The sequence below is a fragment of the Nelumbo lutea genome, chromosome 5 (assembly GCF_056320005.1).
Source record: "Nelumbo lutea isolate HS-2025 chromosome 5, American lotus-T2T, whole genome shotgun sequence".
Classification (NCBI taxonomy): domain Eukaryota; kingdom Viridiplantae; phylum Streptophyta; class Magnoliopsida; order Proteales; family Nelumbonaceae; genus Nelumbo; species Nelumbo lutea.
The window spans coordinates 29,737,781-29,762,339 of record NC_142688.1 but is presented as its reverse complement, the minus strand read 5'-3'; the positions used below and the strand labels follow the sequence as shown (position 1 = coordinate 29,762,339).

Below are 24,559 nucleotides of genomic sequence, written 5' to 3'. Positions count from 1 at the left end.
ATGCATTGGGAATATTTCCCATAATTATAGTTAATTTTCATGGGAGATGTTCCCAATGCATGGTGGATGTGCATGTGAGGCGCCCAAGTGTGAGGAGCAAATTCTGTTCCGCTTTTAATATTGACTTCAATGCTCACAAGATCCATTGCACAGCCTTTTACAGCCGCGCATTGGGAATATCTCCGTACTTATATGATTTTTTTTCCAAGATTCAGGTTCAACATGCAAGCTCAACAACCTCAGTTTGGATTTGACTGTTTAAGGCCTCAGGTAAACCTACCTAACCTAAGCACGGAATTATATAAAGATTCCACCCATCAACAAAATTACATAAGGATTTCGTATTTTGTGTATCTCTAATAATTCAAAACAATATTTGCAATTTTCAATCTTTGATTGATCAAGTGAGGAGTAAAACCAACCCAAATCCACCCAACCACACTAATAAATCTGAGTTATAAATATGTGCAGATGGGGTTGGGGAAAAAAGTCTAGAGGCTGTTCAACACTTCCACTGTTTTGGGTTGGGCCAAGGGCCCAATACAATATACCCAAGTTGTAATATATAGTAATAAAATTTAGGATAAATACAGACAACTACCCTATACTTTGGGGTAATGACACTCGGTCCACACTTTTATTTGCAATAGAGAGCTAAGCCTATCCTGTACTTTCAGGTTCCGACGCTCAGGGAGTAAAGTGTCAATAACCCATTAAGTGGGTAAGATGGATCAACAATTCAACAATCTGGGTCAACAATGGGTTGAATAAACTGCTCAAAAGCACATTCTATAAACAGGATAAATAATTTAAATAAACTTTTATCAGTAGCAACCAGCAATTGCAGGACCATTCATCATTCTGTATTGTGGACAACAATGAACGCATTATCCAGAAAGACTTTATTCCTTGTTCATAAATAAAATAATTATTAGTCATTACTTACAGATAAGAACAGTTGGAACCAGAAGGATCAAACAATTGGCAGGTTAGGAAAATGGAGCCTGCCAATGCTGGTGGAACCTTCTTAAATAATAGATAAACATCATCTAAATTCTTTAGACAATCAAATGCGCTCTTGAAAATAATTTACACTTGATAGCAAAATTTCAAGATGGAGCTGCAGCTTTGAGTTAATGATTCTTTGAGATTGGAAGACAAATATAATACACAACATGAACAAAATCAGAAGATAGTTTACCTTGTCTAAAAGACCAGCAAGTCCCCTAGGAAGGGCTTGTAAATCTGATGCTGACCCACTAAGATTTGATAATTGATGCAATATCTTTTGTACCCGCAACTCCTGCAGATAGGTTTCATAGTTCCTTGGATCATCCTTCCATGTGAAGAAAACATTGTCATCCACCCAGGCATCTTCTACTCCAGAGGGTCTAGAAGCCAGGAACCACTTCTTGATCAAATCCATTGCTGACCTATGAGATAGCTGATCACCTGCAGCATCCCTCACTATCCCAATCAATGATCCCTCCGCAACTCTCCGGTGTAGCCTCCTGTAGAAGAATGACCTGGAGTTACCCCAGTCTACTACTTGTCTGACCACCCCTTTTGCTGCCATCCTGAATGAAGTATCATGCAATTCAGAAAATCGGGTTGCAATCTGAGTGTACACTGGTAATAGCTGCTTCTCACGGGATCTTATCTGTTGTTGTAGAGTTTCAACAGCTCCACAGGAACCACTACTTTTGGCTTCCTGAAGTCTTGCTTTCATATTGACCAGCTGTTGATCAAGCCTACCCATGCAATCTATCAGTTGCTTTTCTCTAAACTTTATTTCAATCATCCCTTCTGGCTCAAGAACATTTCCCTTGGCTGTCCTCTCAGCATACATTTCAATGTGGTCAGGATTGATCCTGCTATCCACAACAACCCATGCTCCGCCACGAAGCTCACCCATCATGGGAATATACACAAATACAGGTTGCTTGTATGTTCGGAGATTCTCCACAATAGTTGATCCAGCCTGAAGGATCCCTTCAAAGAGGTCCCTCTGCCCACCAGAGAAGCCTCTCCAGTTGGCAAGGATGAAAAGTGGGAGTTCTTCTCTGTTAAAATCCAACAATGCTTGAGCTGTCTTGGTTGCAGAATCTGGAAACCATACTTGACCCGCTTGAGGGACCACCCTCTCATGGGAATCGAGCTGACCAGGGTCTGCAGGGATAACTTGCATCACAGTCTGTGTTTCAACAGCAATAATTCCTACAGGGATCCCCCCAAGCCTTGCCCTTCCTGTTACCACAGTCCTTGCCCAACCTTCAAGAGTCTCCACAAAGCTATCCTTGTCAAAAATCCCCCCAAACCACTTTCCATTCCCATCCTGAATACCACAAATAGCTGCACGTGGATCACATGAGTTGTCAGGGAAATACTCAACAAGCCTCTCAGGAGGATCTGAAGGACCCAAAATGGGAAGGGGCCCGCCCACACATGGAGGCACATAGCTAAGCCAGTTCAGAATGGCTGTGACACCTTCAAGATCGTCTGAGACTGTAAGATGAACAACCCCATTGGTAGCCATGATTTTAGGTCCACCAAGTTGCATGAGCCTCTGAATGCACCGCATGCCAAGACGAGCAAGATATGCACCTATCCCAACAGTTCGCCCTGTCACAAATGTTAATGTGAAGGTTTCCTTGTATGCCCTTGAGTAAGCAGCAGCAATAGCTCCACTGCCTGTCAAGTTTTCAACCCCCAATCCATCTTCCTTCCCAACAATGGTGTCTATGACCCATCTGGTTTCTCCAGTTTCTGTCTTTAACTCATGTGCTATCACAGATGATCCAATACATTCATAATCTTCAGGGGTTAAATAGACATACTGAAATCCACGCTCGGGATTTGATTCATCAGACCATCCAACTCTAAAGCATGCTCTTACTTCCTCAGCTGCTCCAATACGAGCCCCAGAGTTTGCAGCCAAATAAATTAGTGGCAGTTTCTTATCGCAAGCTAGATTGGTTACAGCAAGAAAGAATGCATCCTCTCTTGGACCAAAGGATCCAACTTGGAATGTCACATCATTTGCTACTATCAGAATGGTCCTTCCTTGTGGAAACTCTGGTGTAGACATCTCCATACTCCATGCTACCATACCAACATCATTGAGTGCGGGAGGGCGCTCTACAGAAACAAGAGGTGTACCCCAGTCACCCTGTTTTTCTGAAAACATGAGCTCTGTGACTTTGACAAGACCCTTATCTATGGGCTTGTTGATCTTGTTGATATCCATAAATTGGGAAGCCCATGACCGTTTCAAGGCTGTCTCAAATGCCTGCAAACATAATACTTGCTTAAAAGACCATCTTTACTACTTAAACAAGAATATTAAAGCATCAAGGTCCAGATGACAATAGAAAAAAATAAATAAATAAAAAGATAAGGCTTTACCAGTGGAAAATCATAGCAGTAAGTGGAGTTGGCTTTCCTTGCTGCAAAGCGTTTGCGATCAAGATTTGTCAGAGGCTGATAGCGTGCATTCACAGGCACACCATGCAAAGGACCTGAAACTGAGAAAGCTGAATGATAGACCACTTCATGCTTGTCAGTATGCTCCACTTCTCGGTATAACTGCAGGGTAGAACTGAGTTAGCAATGAGGAAAGGAATAGATGTGAACAGAAACCCTACTCACTTGAGAAGCATATGCTTTGTCAATGAGATATTATATGAACAAACAAGGTTGACCTATCCTCACATTCTCTTGCATTTTCCTATTTATATTTTCTTTCATATGTGTTTGTGCATGTTGAGGGGGACCTTGGCTCAATGGTTGGGTTCCTGCATTGTGACCTGGGTGACCAGGGTTCAAATCTTGGAAGTGGCCTCTCTGTATTTGCACGGGTAAGGTTGCGTACATCTGTCCCTCCCCAGACCCTGCATTGGTGGGAACCTTGTGCGCTAGGCTGCCCTTATGTGTTTGTGCATGTTATGGTAGTGTCTAGCAACCATTCTACTATGGTCAACTGCCAGCTGGCTGGCCGATCTAGAGAATTTAGTTTGAGAACCACATCTTTGAGAAACACAAAAGAGGACACTAAAACATATACCAAGCAAAAATGAGATACCTTCTTTGAACCCTAAAATATCTCTGTTTAGGTCTTAGTTGTAGTTCTTGATTAGTAAGTTAATTATTTTTTATCAGAAATTGGATAGTTAATGATCTCCTAAGTAATGATTTATAAGCTATTTATCTGGATGACTACCTATTAAATTCAGGAAGAAATCCTAAAAATCATGCTTCCTTCCTTTTCGTGGCCAGATAAGCTTGCATCAGCTCATCCAGAAGGCAAATTCTCAGTTGGAGTAGCCTACCATATTGGAAATACTGATGAGGAAGTCAAGTGGTTTGTTAGGCTGGACTCAAGTCAAGAGGCTTGTTAGGCTGATCTAACAGAGAATTTTCCTTCCAATGCTCCTTGGAGTTTAATCTAGAGCCTTCCAATGGAACCTAAGAAAGAAAATCTTCCTTTAGAAGGCATGCTGCTAGTCTTTATCAGAGAAGGAAAACCTTTGAAGATTATGAATGATCCAATTTGCTCCTTGTGTAATAAGGAGCCTGACTCCATTCTTCAAGCTTTGTGTAATTGTGACTACACTCATTGTGTAAGGTTTGTAGCCAGATTTCTTTAAAGCTAGTGGAACAAAATGAATCATCTTTAGATGCGTGGATTATAAATTAGTTAGATGCAGTTGGTCTTAAGGAAAAGGGGAAGTTGGAGTTTCTATCCTTCATTGCTGAAATGGCTTAGAGTATATGGAACTCCAGAAATGATATGGTCTTCGATAGTGTGATACCTAACCCATGACGAGATCTTAATCTCGTTTGCAGGACCTATCAGAAGAAGATGAATATTTTGAGGCCAGAATTGCTGAATCACTGAATCCTATAGTGAAGAACAATCAGAAATCTGATTATGTATTTTGAAAACCACCAGTGCAAGGAATTGTTTGCATCAATGGTGGTTACAAAGGATGCAACTATGCAGCTCTTGGTGTGGTTATAAATCCAAGGGATGTCTATTTCAGTTAAATCCGGTCTGTGCAAGGATTCTTTGCAAATAGCTGATGCACTGTTTCTACAAAGACATGCTTTTGTAACTTATGATGAAGGTGTCTAAGGTTTACTTCAAAATTAACAGCGAGGACCTGATTCTTAGCCTGTCAAGATCCAAGTTGACTGCCCAAGGGAGGCATATTTTTGTCCTAAAAGATATTATGCATATGTTGGAAAAATATCCAATGTTCCATTAGATGCACTAACAGACAAGGAAGAAAAGCAGCCATGTTGCAGCAGAAATGGGATCTAAGACTGATGGATAATAGATTCTCAACCCTCAATGATGGCTATGTTACATCCTTCAGAAAGAATGGATGTGGTTTTTGGGAGCTCTCATGGACTTCAGAGTAACGAGTAGTCCTAATTTTGGTCATACCATTTTTCCTTGCTGTTTATTTTATTTCTTTTTATTGTTTTCTGTGTCTGTTCTCAGCAGTATGTTCTGATTTATTTTTAGTCTCGGTAGTATTGTTTTCTGTGTTTGTCCTAATTTTAGTCTTGTTCATTGTCTCCTCTGATTTATTTTTTAATGGAATATCTATTCAGAAAAAAAAAAAAAAAAACCAGTCATATATTTGAAACATAATTAATCTGAATTTTCTCAATGATACTGAACCTGTATGATTCCTGACAACAGAATAATGGTAATGAAATCATAAACCTACTAGAAACTTACATGCACAGTACAAGTGTGACCAGTCACATTTGTAACCACAACCCTCCAAGCACCACTAGCAACCCCAGCAGATGCCATCCAAAGCTTCACTTCCCACTCACAAACTCCTAGCCGGTACATTCTTACACCAACATTTTGATGGATCTCATGTGCCATCTCTTCCAAGATGATTCCAACCACAGTTTCTTCTTGGCGAGCATCTATTTCAACTCTCCTGGAAATAATGTCTTGAAAGTGAGATAATGTGTAATGCATCAACTTGAGTACAAAGAAACAGTAAAAAATTCAGTATACAAATACAATTACCTGGTGTAAGGTAAAAGATCATCTACTTGTTGCTCCCGTAGGATGCAAAGGTACATATGGGCATGTTCAGATTTTACAGTATCATTGTGTACAAGTAGTTCCAGTTCTTCAAGTGCAGCTATCAAAGACCTCAACAGGCTCTTTGCAGTATAAGACATAGCTTGTTGGGCTTGGTTTATTCCAACATCCAGCCCTTGGTAAATTGAGAACCCTTCGCTTCCATTAGGTTGTCTAACAAGAGTTCGAAGAAACATCCTATCAATGGGTGGTGGCTTGCCAATAACACTGTAAAGGTGCCACTGGCGATCCCTGGATGGGGTATACTGTATATTCTCATACCCTTTCAGCTTGTCCTGCATTGGAAAAATGTCAACAAACAGATTGATATCATCAGATCATCAGGCAGAATTGTAAACAAGCTTTCTCAAGGTCAGTAAAATTACAATACAGACCAATTCAAGGAAAATAGATAGAGGAGGTTCCAAGTGTCGTAATAGAGGCTCTTCTTCATAATATAGCTTCTCAAGTGACCAATGAAAGGAGTGTCTCATGGGGGCCCTCCCTTCATCCCTCTGTATGATACAGCTAACAACCCCAACACCTGCAGCACGCAGATCCGAGCATACATCTTTGTCTTTTAGTATTTTGGCTAATTTATTAATTCTTTCCTGAGCCTGATCCTCGTCACCACTGCAAAGACATAAAAGAGAACACACATGAAAAGGGAACAGTGTATGCTTCAGGTTCAATGAATCAGATTGGCAATGAAAAATTTAAAACTGCTACATGCCTCAGTGTGAGACTGCTTCCAAGGGAGAAGAAATCTCAAGCGAGGGAATGCCAGAATGGTTCAGTTAATAAATAATGGAATGTGATAGAAGCACTTTATTTTCCTCCAATCCTTTCAACAAGTTATAAAACAACCTCTTGTAGCCAAATCCTTTTGATTTGTCAAATCAGATGTTTTAATTTGAACATCAACAGCATTTCACTCTGTGATTGTTGGTCTGAACATTGTAAAACTTATGAGTTTCAGGATTTTAATTGTTGTATGACTCTTTCATCTGTGAGACAATAAAGTGGCAATGAACACTAAATGAAAAAGGACTGGTATATTTTCTATATGTTCTTTTTAGGTTCTCTCGATCTTTTATAGGTTCTTTTTAGGTTGCTACAAAGTGATTAAGCATCACAGGTTTCTCAAGTGCTGACATCAGACTACTACTAATGTAAGAAAGGTATAGCCAAGATACCTATCCTGAAGCAAACTCATCTGATTGTTGATGCCGACCAGGGCAACATGTAGCATGTTACCATGGCTAGCTGGTTCTAGGTGCCCATTGGCCATCAATTCGTGAGGGCTATGATTGGTTTCCTTCAAAGCAGCACCAATAGCCACTGATAAAAACTGAAGGGACTTGATAATAACCATTGCTCCCCATTTCCTCACACTGTGTTTTTGAACCACTGGTTTTTCAGAATTGTGATCCTCGGACCCATTCCTTCTCTCATTATGTTCTTCAGAGAACTCCCAAGAAGCAATAAGACCAGATCTGTGCCACTGCATCCGGACACTCCCCTTTACAAGATATGGCTGAAAATAGATAAAAGAGTTAGATAGGCAATCATAAATGCAACTTTTTTAAAAGGAAAACGGAAGATCTTGAGGGTCAAAGTTGTAGTACCTGGTATAGCCTGCGAACATAAGTCTCTACAACCCGCCTTTGAAGAGTGTGATCACTATGGTCAAACAAACCAACAAGGGCATCTTCAACAGCCAAAGGAGCACTAACAAGATCCTCCATCCTTTCATTTATGGCACTTTTCCTCCTAGGAGTATCTATATTTTCACCTTCCTCTGTGAACATCTCAAGCTCAGAGAGGCTTCTAGCAATGCTTGAACGGAGTTCACTGAGTTTGGTTTGTTCAAGTAGTTGGCTTGCCTTCAGTGCTAACTACAAAATGAGATTAACATTGCAATATGGATTTTAGGACATTTGTCTTTCAGTTGCAAGGGTGACAATTTATTATAGAAATAGGAAATTCCAAAAATATATCTAAGCAAAAGGAGATAAAAAGGGCACATGATCAATTAAGAGATCATGTCTCCCTGTCTCACTGAAGAATTTTTATTGATTTTTAGCAAATTAATGTGGCCACCAAATCCATGTAGTCTCATATACTGGAAAAATGAAGTCTTAATAACCCGGTTGAGATTCAAACCTCAGAATAAACTGTATGGTTAAGAGCAGAGAACCGTATCAGTTGATCCCTATAAGCAGCAGGGTTGGGATACACCAACGCTTCCATTAGTCGAAGTATCAACTTATTTTTACTCCTCACACCCTATAAGACAGAAAATGTCTAAACTATAAGAAAACTGTCTCTAAATAAACCAAGGGAACAAGCAAGCCAGTCTAGAATGCAACAATATACACTTTTGAGGTATCTATGGAAGCACTGATAACTGTTTAAGTTTTCAGAAAATACCTGATGAGAAAGCACAATGTCAACAACTTTCAGAAGATCTTTCTTATATTGAAGCCGTAGACGTTCAATGACATCAGCCTAGAGAAAATATATAAAAAATGTTACAAGACATTCACTACTCAGAGAAATGAAACAGAATTCAAGCTTTCAGGTTCCCTAATCAAGTTCTTCATTAGGCCCAATGTTTTGAACTAGCTTTGTGTATAGTACAGAATGCACCATTTAACCAAATATGAAAAGATATAATAAACTAGTAATTTACATACATCAGCTTATGCAGATTGGACAAATTTAATTATTAGGGGGACAGACATATTATTAATAATTTGAACCAACAAACGAATTGCAAAGAATACCATATATATATATATATATATATATATATGTGTGTGTGTGTGTGTGTGTGTGTGTGTGTGTGTGTATAAGAGAGAGAGAGAGAGAGAGAGAGAGAGAGAGAGAGATTCTTTTCCCAAAGATGGGGAACAACCTTGTCAACAATAGGTGGCATCACAGCATACTTATTTTGTTATATTTCAAGGTAACTCGGTAGCAAGAAGAGGATTTGTTATATTTAGCTTGAGGTCAGTGAGAACCTCACAGAAACAAGGTTATTCTATAGTTTCATCCCCACTGTCTGATACATGACTAAAAGTACACATGTCAACTAAGCACTCAAACACCAGTATTTCAAACATTTAGTGACAATAAGGTACATTTGGCACACATAAGCAAATCTAAGTTAACTATACAAGCACATTTGTTACTACAGTATGAAACTATAGGCCTTTTATTTTAAGCAAATTTTCAATTAGAGTCCTTTTTGACTGTTGTTCTAAATAAATTCAGTGTTCACATAATTGTAATTGAGGAAATAACGATAACAAGAACAGAATGGGTTCATATTTGATGGAGCAGCCTACCTGGATGTTATCACTAAACAATTCTTCAACAGATAAGTATTCTTCAAACAGGGATTGAACAATAACACGGGCATGACTTTCTCTTCCACCCTCATAAGACTTCACAAGACTCATAAGAGGTTCCACAAGCCGCTCTTGTGTTGCTTTTTCTTTATCAGGGCAGGACAAGAGATGTGACTGCATTATAGAAAATATCAGATATATATCAGAAAATGATATCTGCATAATGACACAAAACTGGGAGAATATAAAAAAAGGAACCAACCTCAAGGATGCCCCTTAATAGCTTGGCTGGGAAATCAACATTTTTCTGGGAGCCTGTGATCCCTTCATACTCCTTATACTTAGAATCCAACTAATAGTCAAAAGAACATAGAAACTTGGCTCAGTATAAATTAAAGTTAAAAGAAACCATTCCAAAAGCTTAAAACCAGAGAGAAAAGTCACGAGAGATAAACACCTCATTTCTCAGATCTTTGGGCAGACGGTTTGCCAGAACAGCCATGGACTCTTGCCACTGAAGGAAAGGGAGCTCTGGACTATCCAGACAGTTGAGCAAATCTTGCACAACCTGAAATAGATACAGATCTCCATGAAGTTAAACAAAACAAATGTTTCTCACAGGATGTGCTCTGTCATTTAAGGTTGAAGAAACATTGTTCAAAATGCTTTATATCTGGATTGCTAATGTGCAAAATATGCAGGTTTTTACTTCAACAATGTTATGGTCGTAGCCTGCAAGAATCATCTGAGCAGAATTTAGACTTGCAGCACATCTCTGATGAACTTTTCCAGAAACTGCAGTTGGAGGTCCCAAAACTGGAAAGCTCCCATGGAATGGTTCTGCTTTTCTTACAGCTGACGGATCATCCAGATCAAGCCTTGCTATAAGGTCACCAGCCTGCACCAAAAGCAACTTGTAGAAGAAGGAAGGAAAGAAGAGAAACAAAGTTTAAACCTCATCCACTCAGGTAGAAAAAGGTTTACCTGCATTGCCTGGCCTTCGGGCATTTTAAAATGAATGATTCCAGAAGCAGGTAACAGAAGTGGCATGCACATCTTCATAACCTCAACTTCTGCATATGGTGTGTCAGCATCCAAATGACTGCCATCTGGAACTAGGAAACGAAGAAGCTTGCATGGTGTCTCTGCAACTAACTTGGATGGATCGTGATCATTCTAGAAAAAACAAGGATTTTAATCTCCTAGGTAATGCTTAATAAAGCCTAGATATAAAAAGAATGGTAATATTGGGTACCTGTAACAGACAGGTCCTTCCATCAATCAAAAGACGAGTACCAGCTGCCTCTTCTTCTGCATATATAACATGACTATTGCCATCCAACTGTGCAAAATATATATACTGTTAACACTGAAAAATAAAAATAAAAGATAGATAACTTCAAATCACAATTTCCACCGTTGCTTTACCAATGCTATTAACTGAAATTTTTCAAAGAAAGATTATGGTTCGGTTTCTATTTCATAGATAGATCCAATATCTAGGAAATAATTTCTCTAACTCCTTTTCTTTGACCCACAATAAAATCAAATCCATCTACTGAATAGACAAATTAAATTAAGAAAATATAAAATCTAGTGTAACTTGCTTTGAAAATTATGAAAAGCATGTCAGGCAAGACTCCTATATGAAAAATCTTGCCTTAATGAAAGTCTTACTCTCCACTATTTACCTTACCATTCTTTACATATTTCAAATACAAATAAATATATCTGATATGTTGTTGTCTGTTGAGTTTTGGGCTGATATCATTTTTATTTACATAGCATAGTTAGAGAGTTATTGGGCCTAAGGCCAATTGGTTTATGTTTTAAGTTAAGAGTGTTTTTTAAGTTCTCACAAGTAGGCAAGTAGCTGACTTACTAAGGACATACTTGTCTTTGTGCTTTCTTTTATTTATGAGTATATAATTTAATGGAAGGGGTGGCTAGACCTAATTCTAAGCTTCTCCCATTCTATTCTATCTCTCTTCTCTCTCTTTCTCAGTTGAAACCTTTTCTTCTTCTTCTTTTCCTCTTTATTTTATAGTTTTTATATCAAAACAGGTTGTCCAAAATTTCCTACTCAATACAACCAGTTCCAACTCATTATCAAGTGGACAGCAAGGTGCAAGTGGATCAGGAGGTAATCATTCTACTTCATTTGCATTTACAGGTAGTTCACATGCCATTGAAAATTATGTATCCTCCACAGGTAAGGGGGACCTCCTTGGATTATAGACTCAGGAGCCTCAAAACATATGACCAACATTTCCACCATTTTCACCTCATACCACCTCTGCTCTGGCAGAGATAGAGTTTCCACAGCTGATGGATCACATGTTCCCATGGCTGGGAAAGGGTTTGTTAGGATAACCGATACCATTACCCTACCTTCTTCTATCCTTCATGTTCCTAGGCTGAGCATTAATCTTTTATCTGTTAGTATCTTGACAAAGAATTTGAACTGTTCAGTGATTTTTCCCCTGATCATTGTGTTTTGCAAGGTCTAGAATCAAAGAGGACGATTGGGAGTGGTCGTGAGGTGAATGGAATCTATCTTCTTGATGAGCTTTCTAGTCATCAAAGCCATCATGTTAGCAAGAGTATTGAGTCAAAATCAATAGGTTAGATTATGCTTTGGCATAATCAATTAGGACATTTGTCTTTTGCTTCTTTATGTTTTCTGTTTCCAAAATTGTTTGATCCTGTCAATTTGTCCAGTTTGGAGTGTGAGGGTTGTCAACTTGGAAAGCATTATAGGCATTCCTTTAAAGCAAGTAATAAAAAATTTTCTTTTGTTTTTTATATTGTTCATACTAATGTGTGGAGGCTATACCATGTTTCCTCTATGGGTGGATATCAGTATTTTCTTCTATTTGTAGATGATTATTCTTAGTACTATGGATATATTTGATAAAATCCCATGATGAGGTGCTGTCTTTGGTTTAACAATCCATCAGATGGTGCTGACATAATTTGGGGTACAAGTGAAAGTGTTTAGATCAGACAATGCCAATGAATACTTTGAAAAAAACAAAAAAAACTGGCATCATACCTATTAGAGCATGAAGTTGTCCATCAAAGCAGTTGTACATACACTACACAACAAAATGGTGTAGCAGAAAGGAAGAATAGACATATTGTGGAAGTAGTAAGAAGCATGATGTTGAGCTCTACAATTCCAGTTCATTTTTTGGGTGATGAAGTTCTTACAGCAGGTTTCTTGATTAACCGAATGCCTTCTCATGTTCTTCGATATAGCACTCCGTTCAGCCTTCTTTTTCCTAAGGGTGTTTGGGTGTGTATGCTTTGTCCATGTTCTTGGTCCTCACCACTCAAAACTCGACCCTAAGGCAAAGAAGTGTGTTTTCCTTAGGTATGCAAGAAATTAGAAGGGGTATTGTTATTGTGATCCAGTCTCCGGGAGTCAATATATTACTATGGATGTCACCTTTTTTGAGTCCACACCTTTTTTTCTTAGGGGGTTCTTCTCAAGGGGAGTGTTTTGAAGAAGGAAGTGAGCAATCTATACCACTTCCTGTTCTAGCTCCTTTGTCTACTCCAGTGTCTGACCTACCTATCTCACCCACTTTGCCACCTCCATTGCATCCTCTCAGTGTTTTACATGACAGCACATGGAGGTTGACTCCACAGCAGAGGAACCCACATCACTCCCTATCGGCTAATCGGAGATTCCAGGTTTGACTGATAAAGACCCCAGGTATGCCTCTTGTTTCCCTTGATGGTTTAGTTCCCATTGATACTACTACCCCTGGTCCTAACACCATTGCATACAACCTTGATCTCCCCATTGCCCTCAGAAAAGGGAAGAGAAAGTGTAATGCTCATTGCATCTCACACTATCTTTCCTAGAATGGATTATCCCCTTCCTACCGAGCCTTATTTTCCTCCCCTGAATCTGTGTCTATACCCAGGAGTGTTAGTGAGGCTCTCTCCAAAGTGGAAGATAGCTATGCATGAAGAAATGGAAGCATTGATTAAAAATTAGACAGGAGAGATTGTGAATTTGCCTGATGGCAAGGAGATAGTTGGCTGCAGATGGGTCTATACAGTGAAGTACAAGGCTGATGAGAGTATAAAATGGTACAAGGCAAGGCTGGTTGCAAAAGGGTATACTTAGACTTATGGCATAGATTACTTGGAAACTTATGCACCAGTGGCAAAGATGAGTTCAATCCGGATTCTTCTATCACTAGCAGCTACATACTCTTGGTCACTCTTCCAACTTGATATGAAGAATGCCTTTCTCAATGGGGACTTGCAAGAGAAGGTGTATATGGATCTTCCAGCTGGTTTCTACAATAATGTGGAAAAAGGAAAGATATGCAGGTCGAAGAAGTCTCTATATGGTTTAAAGCAATCACCCAAAGCTTAGTTTGACAGGTTTAGAAGTGCATTGGTTGTATTTGGCTATACTCTAACTCATTCTGATCTCTTTTTATGAAGAGGAGGGGGTCACTAGTGTTAGTTTTGATAGTGTATGTGGATGACATTGTAGTCACAAGAAATTATCTGAGTGAGATTGATATCCTGAAGAAGAATCTACACAAAGAGTTTGAGATTAAGGATCTTGGGGAGCTGAAGTACTTTCTGGGCATTGAAGTGGCAAGGTCCAAGCATGGGATCTTCATCTCATAGAGGAAGTATGTTCTAGATCTACTACAACAGATAGGAAAACTTAGGGCAAGGGCAGCTGATACACCTATTGCTCAGAACCATAGGGTAAATTCTTCAGAGGGTGAACTAGTGAAGGATGTTGGAAGATATCAGAGGTTAGTGGGGCGGTTGCTATACTTATGTATGACATGACCAAACATCTTTTATGCAGTGAGTGTGGTGCGTCAATGCATGCATGCCCCACAAGTTCAGCATTAGGAGGCTATTGACAAGATACTTTCTTATTTGAAGGGACACCCCAGGTGGAGGCATATTGTTTGCTAACCATGGGTAGTTGAAGTTAGAGGCTACACAAATGCTGATTGGGTAGGGTATCTATATGATAGGAGATCTACATCAAGGGTTTGTACTCTTGTTTGAGGTAATTTAGTTTCATGGAAGAGTAAGAAACAGAGAGTCGTGACAAGGTCAAGTGCAAAAGCTGAATATAGAGCCATGGCATATGGTGTTTCAAAGCTCCTCTAGATCCGTTCCTTGTTAGGGGAGATTGGAGTTGAGGCCGAAGAATCTATGATGCTATATTGTGACAATTAAGCAACAATTAACATTGCCCACATCCCAGTTCAGCATGATAGGACGAATCATATAGAAGCAGATAGGCACTTTATAAGGGAAATGGTGACATTCGGAGAAATTTGATTGTCATATGTTGCATCTGACTTGAACTTGCTGATGTTCTTACAAAACAGTTGCAAGAAACAAGTCGGAGCATGATCTACAGAAGTTGGGAATGTTTGACATTCTTTCTCAACTTGAGGGGGAGTGTTGAATTTTGGGCCGATATAATTTGTTTTTATTTACATAGCATAGTTAGGGAGTTATTGGGCCTTAGGCCTATTAGTTTATGTTTTATGTTAAGAATGTTTATTAAGCTATCACAAGTAGCCGACTTACTAAGGGCATTCTTGTCTTTGTACTTTCTTTTATTTATGAGTATATAATCTAATGAAAGGGGCAGCCAGACCTAATTCTGAGCTTCTCCATTCTCTTCTGTCTCTCTTCTCTCTCTTTCTCAGCTGAAACCTTTTCTTCTTTCTTTTACAGTTTTTATATCAAAACAGGTAGTCCAAACTTTTCTACTTTGTCATTATTATTACCAAACCATGCAGATGTTTTACATGATAATTCTGGTGGAATAAGCGCTTCTATAACAAGGAGTATGTCTATGCCCAAATTAAACTGTGGGAGTTTAGAAGTTGCGGATGATACAGTGAGCAGAAATAGCATGAGCAACTCAGCAATGCATGTTGAATGTTACTGATGTTAAGAAGTTTAATTAAATGTTAAAACCAGATCTACAAAAATTAACAATGCAACTTAGATGCTAGCCATGTTTAACATTTATAGCAAAAGAGAATGGATATGAATGATAAGTCAAACCGAATGCTTGCCTGCATCAGTAGCCCCCCATCACGCAATGTATGTATTTCTGCTTCTATCTCTGATTGATTCATCCTCAATCTATAGCTTCCAGGTCCTCCCCTCACCATTTCAATCTAGGGAATAAGCCATCAAAAGTTAGTTGAGTAATAAAAAACCTAACAAGGTAAAAGCTTTAATCGTATTCAGAGAAAGACAAAAGGAGCCTCCATAAGACTATAACCAAAGTAAATATGTGTAAGTTTACCGTATATTTGCTTCCTTCAATGTTCAAAGAAACTTGAGAATTGACGAGGGATATATGCTGTAAGTAAGGAGGGTTATGTTAACTATTATTAGCACATATAACAAAAGAAAATGCATAAACTGAATATCTCAGGCAGATTATGGTATAATTTGTTACCTTGGGTGGGATTTGCCCCTTTTCAAGATAACCAACATAATCAGAAACCATTGATGCACTGCTAGTTGATGCTTTCTATAGAAGAGAAAATTGGAAGAAAAAGGACATATTAATAATGTTCACATCCTTTAAAAAAAAAAGAAGGCACATTCTAACAAATAGACTAGAGAAAAACTAAGTTAAATTTGTTGTTCTTACAAAGAGTGCCCCTCCAACAACTGAAATGTACCAAGGAGGCCTCTCTGCTCTAACCCGCATGGCAATTCTGCTGTCCAGCCACCCTGTATGGATCTTGTTGTCTCTGTACTCCAAAGCCTACAAGAAAAAACATCTTAGCATTTTCTGATTTACTGTGAGGCTAGATTCTAATTATGATGATAAAAGAAAAATAATATCATAATGAATCAGAATCTTACATGTAAAAGATCAATTGTGTAATCAACATTAGTATGAATTTCTCCCCGGATTTGGATTTCCTTTAGCCCAAGAACCATGTTTGCAATAGCTAAGGGTCTAGACTCTCCAAAAGCAAAGACATGTCCTGAGATATAAATTAATGATTTAGCAATGGATACCAATGAGTGTAAAAAGAAAAGGTATTCAGATTGTATGTCTAAGAACATAAGCCAAAAAAGTGCAAGCAAATCAAATTATTGCAAAATGGGACACCCTCAGTCAATTGATAATTCGAGTTAGTAAATTAAATAATAGGACATAACATAAACAACAAATTATGAGAGAAAACAGGAAAAGATTAGTGTTAAGGAATAAGCATTTTCTGAAGGATTTAGATGGGCATAAAAAACTTCCAAAAGGTTTTAAAGCAATTAAATCCAGAGAAAAATCATGATTTTATTATTTTCCTTTTTTTATGAAATAACAACTTGTATTCATTTCCAATCATAAAAAGAAAAGCAATGTCCCCGAACTGCCAAAAAGAACAGGAGAAACTATTACATCCAAGAACAGATGACCATCTGATGGTACAAATAAAAACTATATAATGTGTATACAATTCAGAACCTGGCCCTAGTAAACACCAATAAAATCCTTGATTTTCTTCGCCTGCCTTAGCTAAGCTGTTAGCTAAGGAGTTAGGCAATCTGGGAACCCACTTGAACAAGCAATTCAATCTGTTCCCAAAAACTTTGGATTTCTTAACCAAAATCCTGAACCTCCAAGGTGGTTCCTCAAGAGCATTCAGACATGAAATAGCAGTTCGATAGTCAGTTCCACATCCACATCCCTCCAGATTTGGTGAATTGACAGTTTAAAGCCCTAAATGACAGCAGTTATCTCTGCTGTCAAAGTCACTCTGCAACCCACATTTCCTGAAGTTTACTATTTACTTTTCCATGTTTAAGTCATATTAAGACCCAATTGAATTTCTACAGTTGAGTTAAAATAATCAAATTTCTTAGTGGATTTGATGAATCAAGCAATCTCAGTTTCTTACATGATTGACTCAGAGAAGTCAAATCTACCATTCAAGTTTCTGAGAGGATCATCCTCTAGTTATAGAACTAAGAGAGAAATATTACCAAATTGGGAATCTGAGAATTCATGAATTCCTCCTCCAGACTGCAAATCATAATTGTCATAACATCAGCCACTATTCCTTATGAACCTTAAGCATAACAGCCAATCCATCCTCATATAGTTCCATGAAATTTATACCTTAACAGAGAAGTATGCCCAGACATTTGGTTTGCTTTTAAAGTTCAGTTCCTGAAAGAGTCAAATGAACTCTACTCATCAGAAAGGTCAAATGGAGTACTATACAGTTGATAGTTGTTGCAATTCAAAAATCTAACCTGCACTTTCCCGCTGGTAGGTTTAAAACCATCATCTGGGTCCTCACTTGTTACACGTACAGCTACACAATGTCCTTTTGGCCTCACAGACTCTGCCTTGTCAAAATCAAATGGGGTGGCAAGAACTGATGTTCTCTTCCAAGCATCATATCCTCCACCATGTTCCATTCCATAAAACCGCCTTATTTCTAGTTATGACATGCATGGTGAACCAATATGTGCTGAATAAAGGACCATGACTAAGAAGAAGGGATAAAAAGAAATTTGTAGAATCTACAAGCATACCAGGAATTTGCCAGAGAGGAATACCCATGCCAACTGAAACTTGTGCTGCAGGCAGATTTATTTCAGCTATCCATTCAGTGACAGGATGTTCCACCTAAATTAGAGTAGTAGATAATTAACATCAAAACAATCACATAAAGCCCAAAGAGACTTGTATATCCAACAAAGCCAGGTCAATTTACACAAGCACATGAAGATTTGCTTAAATATTGTATATATATGACATGTGGGTGCATGTCTCTTCTGGGCATATGCATGGAAGTAATGGACATCTAAGAGACCCATTGATCAATTGATTTAACCAGGATATTCTTAATGGACAAAGAGATATTATATAAGGTATAACATATCTGATTCATAGCAAGGGGCACCTTTTATGTTCAAACATTGGTTTAACATTAGCAATCAGAACCATGCCAAGTGGCACCTTTTATGTACAAAAATTGGTTCTTCCATTGCAGAGCCATGTCAGCTTAAACCTGCACTACCAAAAAATATGAAACATGACTAGAGTTCTAATTTTGCAAATAATGGAGAACATTTTGATACATGAAGGCATGGTTTGAGTGACTTATATATAAGGCAGAAAAGTGAATAGTACTTGACTGCTAGGCAATATGGGACTTCCCCACTCCTATTTCTAGTAAAGAAAGTTAGTACTTTTACTCGTCACCCAAGTCAAACCTCTTCTTTGACCAAATAATGAAACTTCAAAACCACCCAGGTTAGACCTCTTTTCTTACTTCCTATTTCCCTCACTTTTCATCTATATCAACTTACAACTAGTGCATACAATTTTCTCTCTTTCAACTTGAACTTACATTATGAACATAAATACTCTACACACACATACATATAAATGCTCCACAAATGCTCCAAATATTAGGAGAATTCCAACTTTCAAGCTTGATATTCCTATGTTCCCACTCCATGAATTGGTTATTTGGGTCAGAACTGTTCATTTTTCTCACTCTCTAAGGTTGAGATCAGGTTGATGGTTTAATCATATAACTTGATTAATTCCTCCATCTTAACACAAGCAAATAATGATGCACCCTTAAATACAATAACACAACTTACTGTCTTTAATGTCTAACATACATGTACTACTACAAACCTGTAATCGAGGGTTGAGTTCTAAGAAATAGTATTCGCCAGTGTCCATGCTGTATAGATACTCAACGGTTGCAGCACCAACGTAATTTACACACTTAGCTAGCCTCCTTGCTGCTTGTTCCAGCTCCTTCACTATCCCCCATGGTGCTACAGTAATTGGACCTTCTTCAATAATCTATTTAGCATAAATGATAATGTTAACACCTTATGGTGAAGATATTTTGGTTAAAAAAAAACCAGAAAAAAAACAACTCCCCACCAGAAGAAAGTCGTAAAAATGAAATAAGAAGAAAATGGTTATAAAAATCACCCACATTGAACGAAAGCATATAAGGAAAAACCACCTTTTGGTGCCGCCTCTGAACACTGCAATCACGACTATGCAGGGCTGCAACATTGCCATATTGATCACAAAGTAACTGGACTTCTAAATGACGGCTCTAAATGAAGAAACAAGTTTACTGTCAAGGCAAAATTAACTTTTGGAACTGCAAGCTTTCTAGGGTAAATAAGTTAACCAGATGAAAGGTTGATGGTCATACCTGGGAAGCAACCTTCATTATAAATATTGGAGAGCCAGGAACTTCACCTTGGACTTGCTTGAATAATGCCCTCACTTCGTCATCATTATGAACCTAAAAATTTTTAAAAGTTGATATATTTATATTCCATTCAAAGTTTGAAATGAGACTTGAAGAACTTCAAACCAAGTTATTCAATATGCATTTAGAATTAAAAAAAAAAAAGATTTTTCTTGAAAATTTGTTGCTTCAAAAATAATGGTGATAACATCCTGCATGAGAAACTCATTGTTGTCAAGGATGAAGCTGACCTTTCTAATGCCTTTACCACCACCACCCCAAGATGCTTTGATCATTGCAGGGTAGCCCACCACCTGACAGCTTGCCAGCGCCTCTTCTGTTGTATAAACACAAGCTTCCCGATAGATATCATCTGGTATAGAATCCAAACAACTTTCTGGTGGAATTTTTACCTGGAAGAGAAAAGTTAAGTGTTAGACACTGATTAACCCCATGAAGCAAAAAACCAAACAAAGCACATAATGACAATTACGTGTGAGCCACTCCATGGAAGGGTTGGTACGCCTGCTGCTTGAGCAATTAGGGATGAACCAATCTTATCTCCCAATGCTGCCATAGGTGCAGCAGGGGGGCCAAGAAATATAATTCCCTTTGCATTTAGTGCATCTGGAAGTTCAGGGTTCTCTGATGCATGACCCCAACCAGGCCAAACTGCATTAACACGTGTTATCTCTGCAATCTGTTAATGACCAAAAGTTAGATTAAAAAAAGTTGAATATTTCCCCTCCCTTTCTGGATAGGGAAGTTCAACACTGGAATAATCAAACTGTCAAATAACAGCAATGGGATAGAAAAGCAACAACGACCAACAGGCAACAATCATTTGATAAAAATCAAAACATATGCTGCAACATCTAGATAATAAACTCTTTCAAATAACAGCCATTTTATTAATTTTACATTCTCTGATTCTCTCGTACTTTTCCTTTACATATATATCTATAAAAGTAGAAGTGTATTAGTCAGATGTAATTGACACAATTTGCTATACAAGAATTCTATTAGTTAGAGAACCATTGATCCTGCAGGACTTTTCAGTAGAGCTCAGTATTCATTTGTCAACTAAAAGAACAAACTATTAGTGTAAACAGAATGGGCATACCTCTACAATGAGCTGCACGTTGGCGTAGTTATTATTATTGGTCCCACCTGGAACTTCCACAAACTGGTCAGCAATCCTAATGTGCTCTGCATTGATTCTCATGTCCTCTGGGGTTGCCATGGCCACCAACAGGATTGCCTTCTCTGAACCAAAGGTTTGCAAGGCCCATGATCTCACACTACGTATAAACTTCACTGCTGCCATTCCATTGTTTGCAATTAAGATACTATGGATTGGAGTTTTCCCACCGAGGGCATAGCAGAAATCTTCCACTTCAGATACTGTAGCTTGTTGCCTGATTGGAATTGCTCCATTTAGGACCCCATTCCCACGCCAAATTCCAGCCATTGGTGGAGCCTTTTGGGCGTTGGACATGCTGTATCATCAGAAACTCAGCAATCAACAAAACCAAAGATTTGATACTTCTTGAACAACTTATTAATCAAATTTCCCTACACTGGATTGCTTAAAATGATCTTCTTTCGATAAGGTTAGTAACTGATGCTAGCACTTCGTAAATAGTGAGCGAAATTAACAAAAGAAAAGCTGAACAGCGCTTCAACGATAGAGCTGAAATAAAATTAGTAGGCGGACCATATGAAGAAAATGAAGAAACAAAGAGGAGGTTCTCGAATGCAGACCAGGTAAATTATGCTCATAAAGAGAAATCCATATTAAAATTACTAAAAGAAAGGGGAAAAATAAAGTAAGAGAAATGGCAAGAAGAGACTTCCCGTACTTCATAATCAGAAAAACAGAGCAATTGAACAGATAATATTCCAAGGGAGCAACTGAGATCTCCAAATCCACAGATAACTAAACTAGTTTTAGATAACGCAAACACCCTAACTAAATACTATTTCGTAGAGTACGAGTAACTCCGATACTCATTAGTTGACACAACAACTCCCAACCCCAAAAGCCGGAAGAGAAACAATGACAACAGAACCCAAAACAGGAAAAAGAATAAAGGAAACAACCAAACAAGAAAATTAACTAAATCAGAAACAAAGATGAAGAATTGAGTAAATTGTACCTTAGAGAATAACAAGTGAAGCACAAAAGGTCAAGTAAAATTTCTTCTGTTTCTTTGGATCATAAGATGCATTATGAGTTAGAAAGCAGGCAATAACCGCACAAGCCCATAATGTCTGTGCTGTGTTCGTGTTTGAGAACGCTTCATCTTTGGAAATGCATAAGAGAGGGAAGGGGGTGTTAACGGCTTTAATGAGAGCTGCACGTGTCACCTGCCCACCTGTATTCTTGTAGTAGTTCCCAACTACCTCACTTTCTCTCTCTCTCTCTCTCTCTCACCCAAACGGCCCAACTCCAGAACAAAGCTCCCACCTTTTTCCCTCCCTCTCTTTCTCCCGCTAATCTCAATCCGAACGACAAACAAATAAATTAAATCCCACGGGCCATGGTCTATAAGGCTCCCATATTTAATCGGAAACCCCATTTTTTCGGGTGGCGTATCTTGACCGTGAGGTGGGTGATGTAGTCGACCAACCCTTCCCTCCGTAAGAAGATGCAAAGAGGACAGACAAATAGACAGCTAGTTTGATAACCAAAATTCCCAACCTTATCAAGGATATTTCGATAAACTTTCCTTCTCCTCTCACCTTCAATTCACACTCTCACTAGATCATATCACAGTAAACAAGAGAGAGAGGGAGAAACTGTAACTGCATATTTGAAATTGACAGCATTGACCATGTATTTTAAATATAGCTGGCGAAATGGGAAGGCGATAGAACACATGGTCATTAAATTTGTGTTGTCCAAAGCTTCACCCATAAATGTGAATAGGAAGATGGTTCAAGCTTTAATCTTCTGCTCTTGTATCTGGGTACCAGTGAATTTGATTAATAAAAATGCAGACAGTTTAGTTATGTGGTTAGGTCAGTTGGGAGTTAGGTACACCCATGCCTTCCTTACCCCTCTCCCTCTCCCCTCTCCCTACTGATTGTGGCTCAAATTTGAAGAGCACGAATAAATGGGTGGTGGAAATTAAGGTGCTGACGTTCATGGGTTATGGCTTGGGTTAGGTTGGATGGTGAGAATAAAGGAAGTCCCTTCGAAATTGTATAGTTCATACTAGTTGGCTATGTTGGGAAAATGAAACAAAAGACCTTCTTGACTCAGTTGCTGCTGAAGATGTTGAGAGTTAAGGCAATATGTCTTGTATTAATCGCGTTCATGTTTTCTGCCATAAACTTCACAATCACATGACTTCCCCCCGATGGTTAAACTAGACTGATTTAATAGAGCGTGCCTCAAATATAAAATGTACTACGTGAAGCTGTGTGAACTAATTTGACGAGTGAAGAGACCCAGAGAACATAGTCAGACACTCGTACACAATCATTAATGGGGGCTAACGGGGGCATGGCCAATCCCAAAACCAGTTGAATGGTTGAAACTGGAGTGATCCAACTTCCCCTCCTTTAATTTCTTTTTGGGGCTCAGAACGATCAAGTATTCTGAAAAGCAATTGATCTCAGATAAGGTACTTTTCAACCAACCAGATTTGCGCAGATAAATAACCTGAGGAAACCTATGTCGCCTGTACTTAATCCAGATGAGTCAACTGAGGTTAGGTCACTTCATACTAATGATCTAACTTAGAGAGTATTGAGACAAATTTTTAATTTCCCTTTTTGTCTTTCCCACTTCAGCAGCATGCATAGAGTCATATACTGATATATCTACTAGTAACAGTAAGTATTTGCTCAGTTTATGCATTATCCACCAAAGAATGACAATGACTAGAAAGCTTTTAAGTCATAACATGAGGAGACTACAGTAGTCAGTAACTCTAAAGTTCATTTAGCATTTAATTTTCACGTTTTTGAAGCTCCTCTGCTCAAGCATTCTAAAAGAAAGAAAAATGCAAGAGGAAAGGTAATATAAGATTCACAGTTTAAACTACTTTCACATAAGTCAGTCCATTCAAATAAGTTGTAGTTATTGCACCATGATTACATTGATGTCCTTTTTTTTTTTTTTGGCAGAAGAAGAGACGAAAATTCACATAAGCTAGTGTTGATGTTTGGACGCATAGAAAGGTAGATGCGTGAAGTGATGTGGATCAATTGCAACCAAGTATGCTTGAGCCTGACATAATCAATGATGAGTTTGAATTCCTTCAGTCTGTGAGAGATGTTATGAAGTGATCTGGGCATGTGGGTGATGGGTAACTGGTGAGCAAAAGAGGGTTCATTGAAGCACTTAAAACTGCACCAGAAGAGAATCTAACTGAAGAACTAGGAAAAGGATGACAAGAACCATCTAAAGACCTTGAACTTGACCAAAAGAAAAAATAATAATGGAAGCATCTTTTAATTATTTATTGTAATGTGATATGATTATTGATGGTTTTAGGGACTCTTTTATCTGATGGTTATAAGCTTATAGCTTATCTCCTCATTTTGAATTTTTGCCAGTTATTAGTCAAAGGAGCATTCCGACATTTGAGTTGGTCAGAATAACAAATATTATATATCAGTGAGAGATTTCTTCAGATCATAGACATGTTTGAATGTAAGATTACATTAATGTTGCTTTAGATCAAATCCAGTACAAGAATAACCTTAATTTACATGGGTGGGGTTAGGTGGGAGTACTTAAAAAATTTGAAAGGTCAACTGGTCTGTTACTGATTACTCTTTTAAAAATCAATATGTCAGTG

At 38.3% G+C, this 24,559-nt stretch overlaps 1 protein-coding gene across 1 annotated transcript; it reads right to left on the bottom strand.

Annotated features, from left to right (window-relative positions):
• Nucleotides 1–879: 879 nt before the first annotated feature.
• Nucleotides 880–22,174, bottom strand: LOC148851360 (acetyl-CoA carboxylase 1-like). Its single transcript, XM_088943707.1, has 31 exons — nt 21,905–22,174; nt 20,869–21,244; nt 20,239–20,445; nt 19,997–20,158; nt 19,707–19,799; nt 19,509–19,604; nt 19,166–19,339; nt 18,049–18,142; nt 17,764–17,951; nt 17,627–17,677; nt 17,491–17,530; nt 16,366–16,490; nt 16,148–16,264; nt 15,950–16,024; nt 15,794–15,850; nt 15,558–15,662; nt 10,724–10,810; nt 10,453–10,644; nt 10,178–10,366; nt 9,926–10,036; nt 9,731–9,820; nt 9,466–9,642; nt 8,546–8,623; nt 8,279–8,401; nt 7,741–8,010; nt 7,309–7,649; nt 6,508–6,745; nt 6,056–6,408; nt 5,750–5,963; nt 3,406–3,585; nt 880–3,289 (listed from the first exon to the last, which is right to left on the bottom strand). The coding sequence occupies exons 2-31, from the start codon at nt 21,241–21,243 to the stop codon at nt 1,067–1,069; spliced, it is 6,825 nt and encodes a 2,274-aa protein (XP_088799833.1). The 5' UTR covers nt 21,244; nt 21,905–22,174; the 3' UTR covers nt 880–1,066.
• Between the last annotated feature and the right edge of the window lie 2,385 nt (nt 22,175–24,559).

What these genes read in the sequence shown, in the direction of transcription:
- LOC148851360 (XM_088943707.1), bottom strand. Translation starts at nt 21,243, where the DNA reads ATGTCCAACGCCCAAAAGGCTCCACCAATGGCTGGAATTTGGCGTGGG. An exon ending in CTACCAGCGGGAAAGTGCAG is followed by an intron (nt 17,678 to 17,763) that starts GTTAGATTTTTG and finishes TGACTCTTTCAG; the next exon opens with GAACTGAACTTTAAAAGCAA. An exon ending in TATCTATTTTCCTTGAATTG is followed by an intron (nt 6,409 to 6,507) that starts GTCTGTATTGTA and finishes TTTCCAATGCAG; the next exon opens with GACAAGCTGAAAGGGTATGA.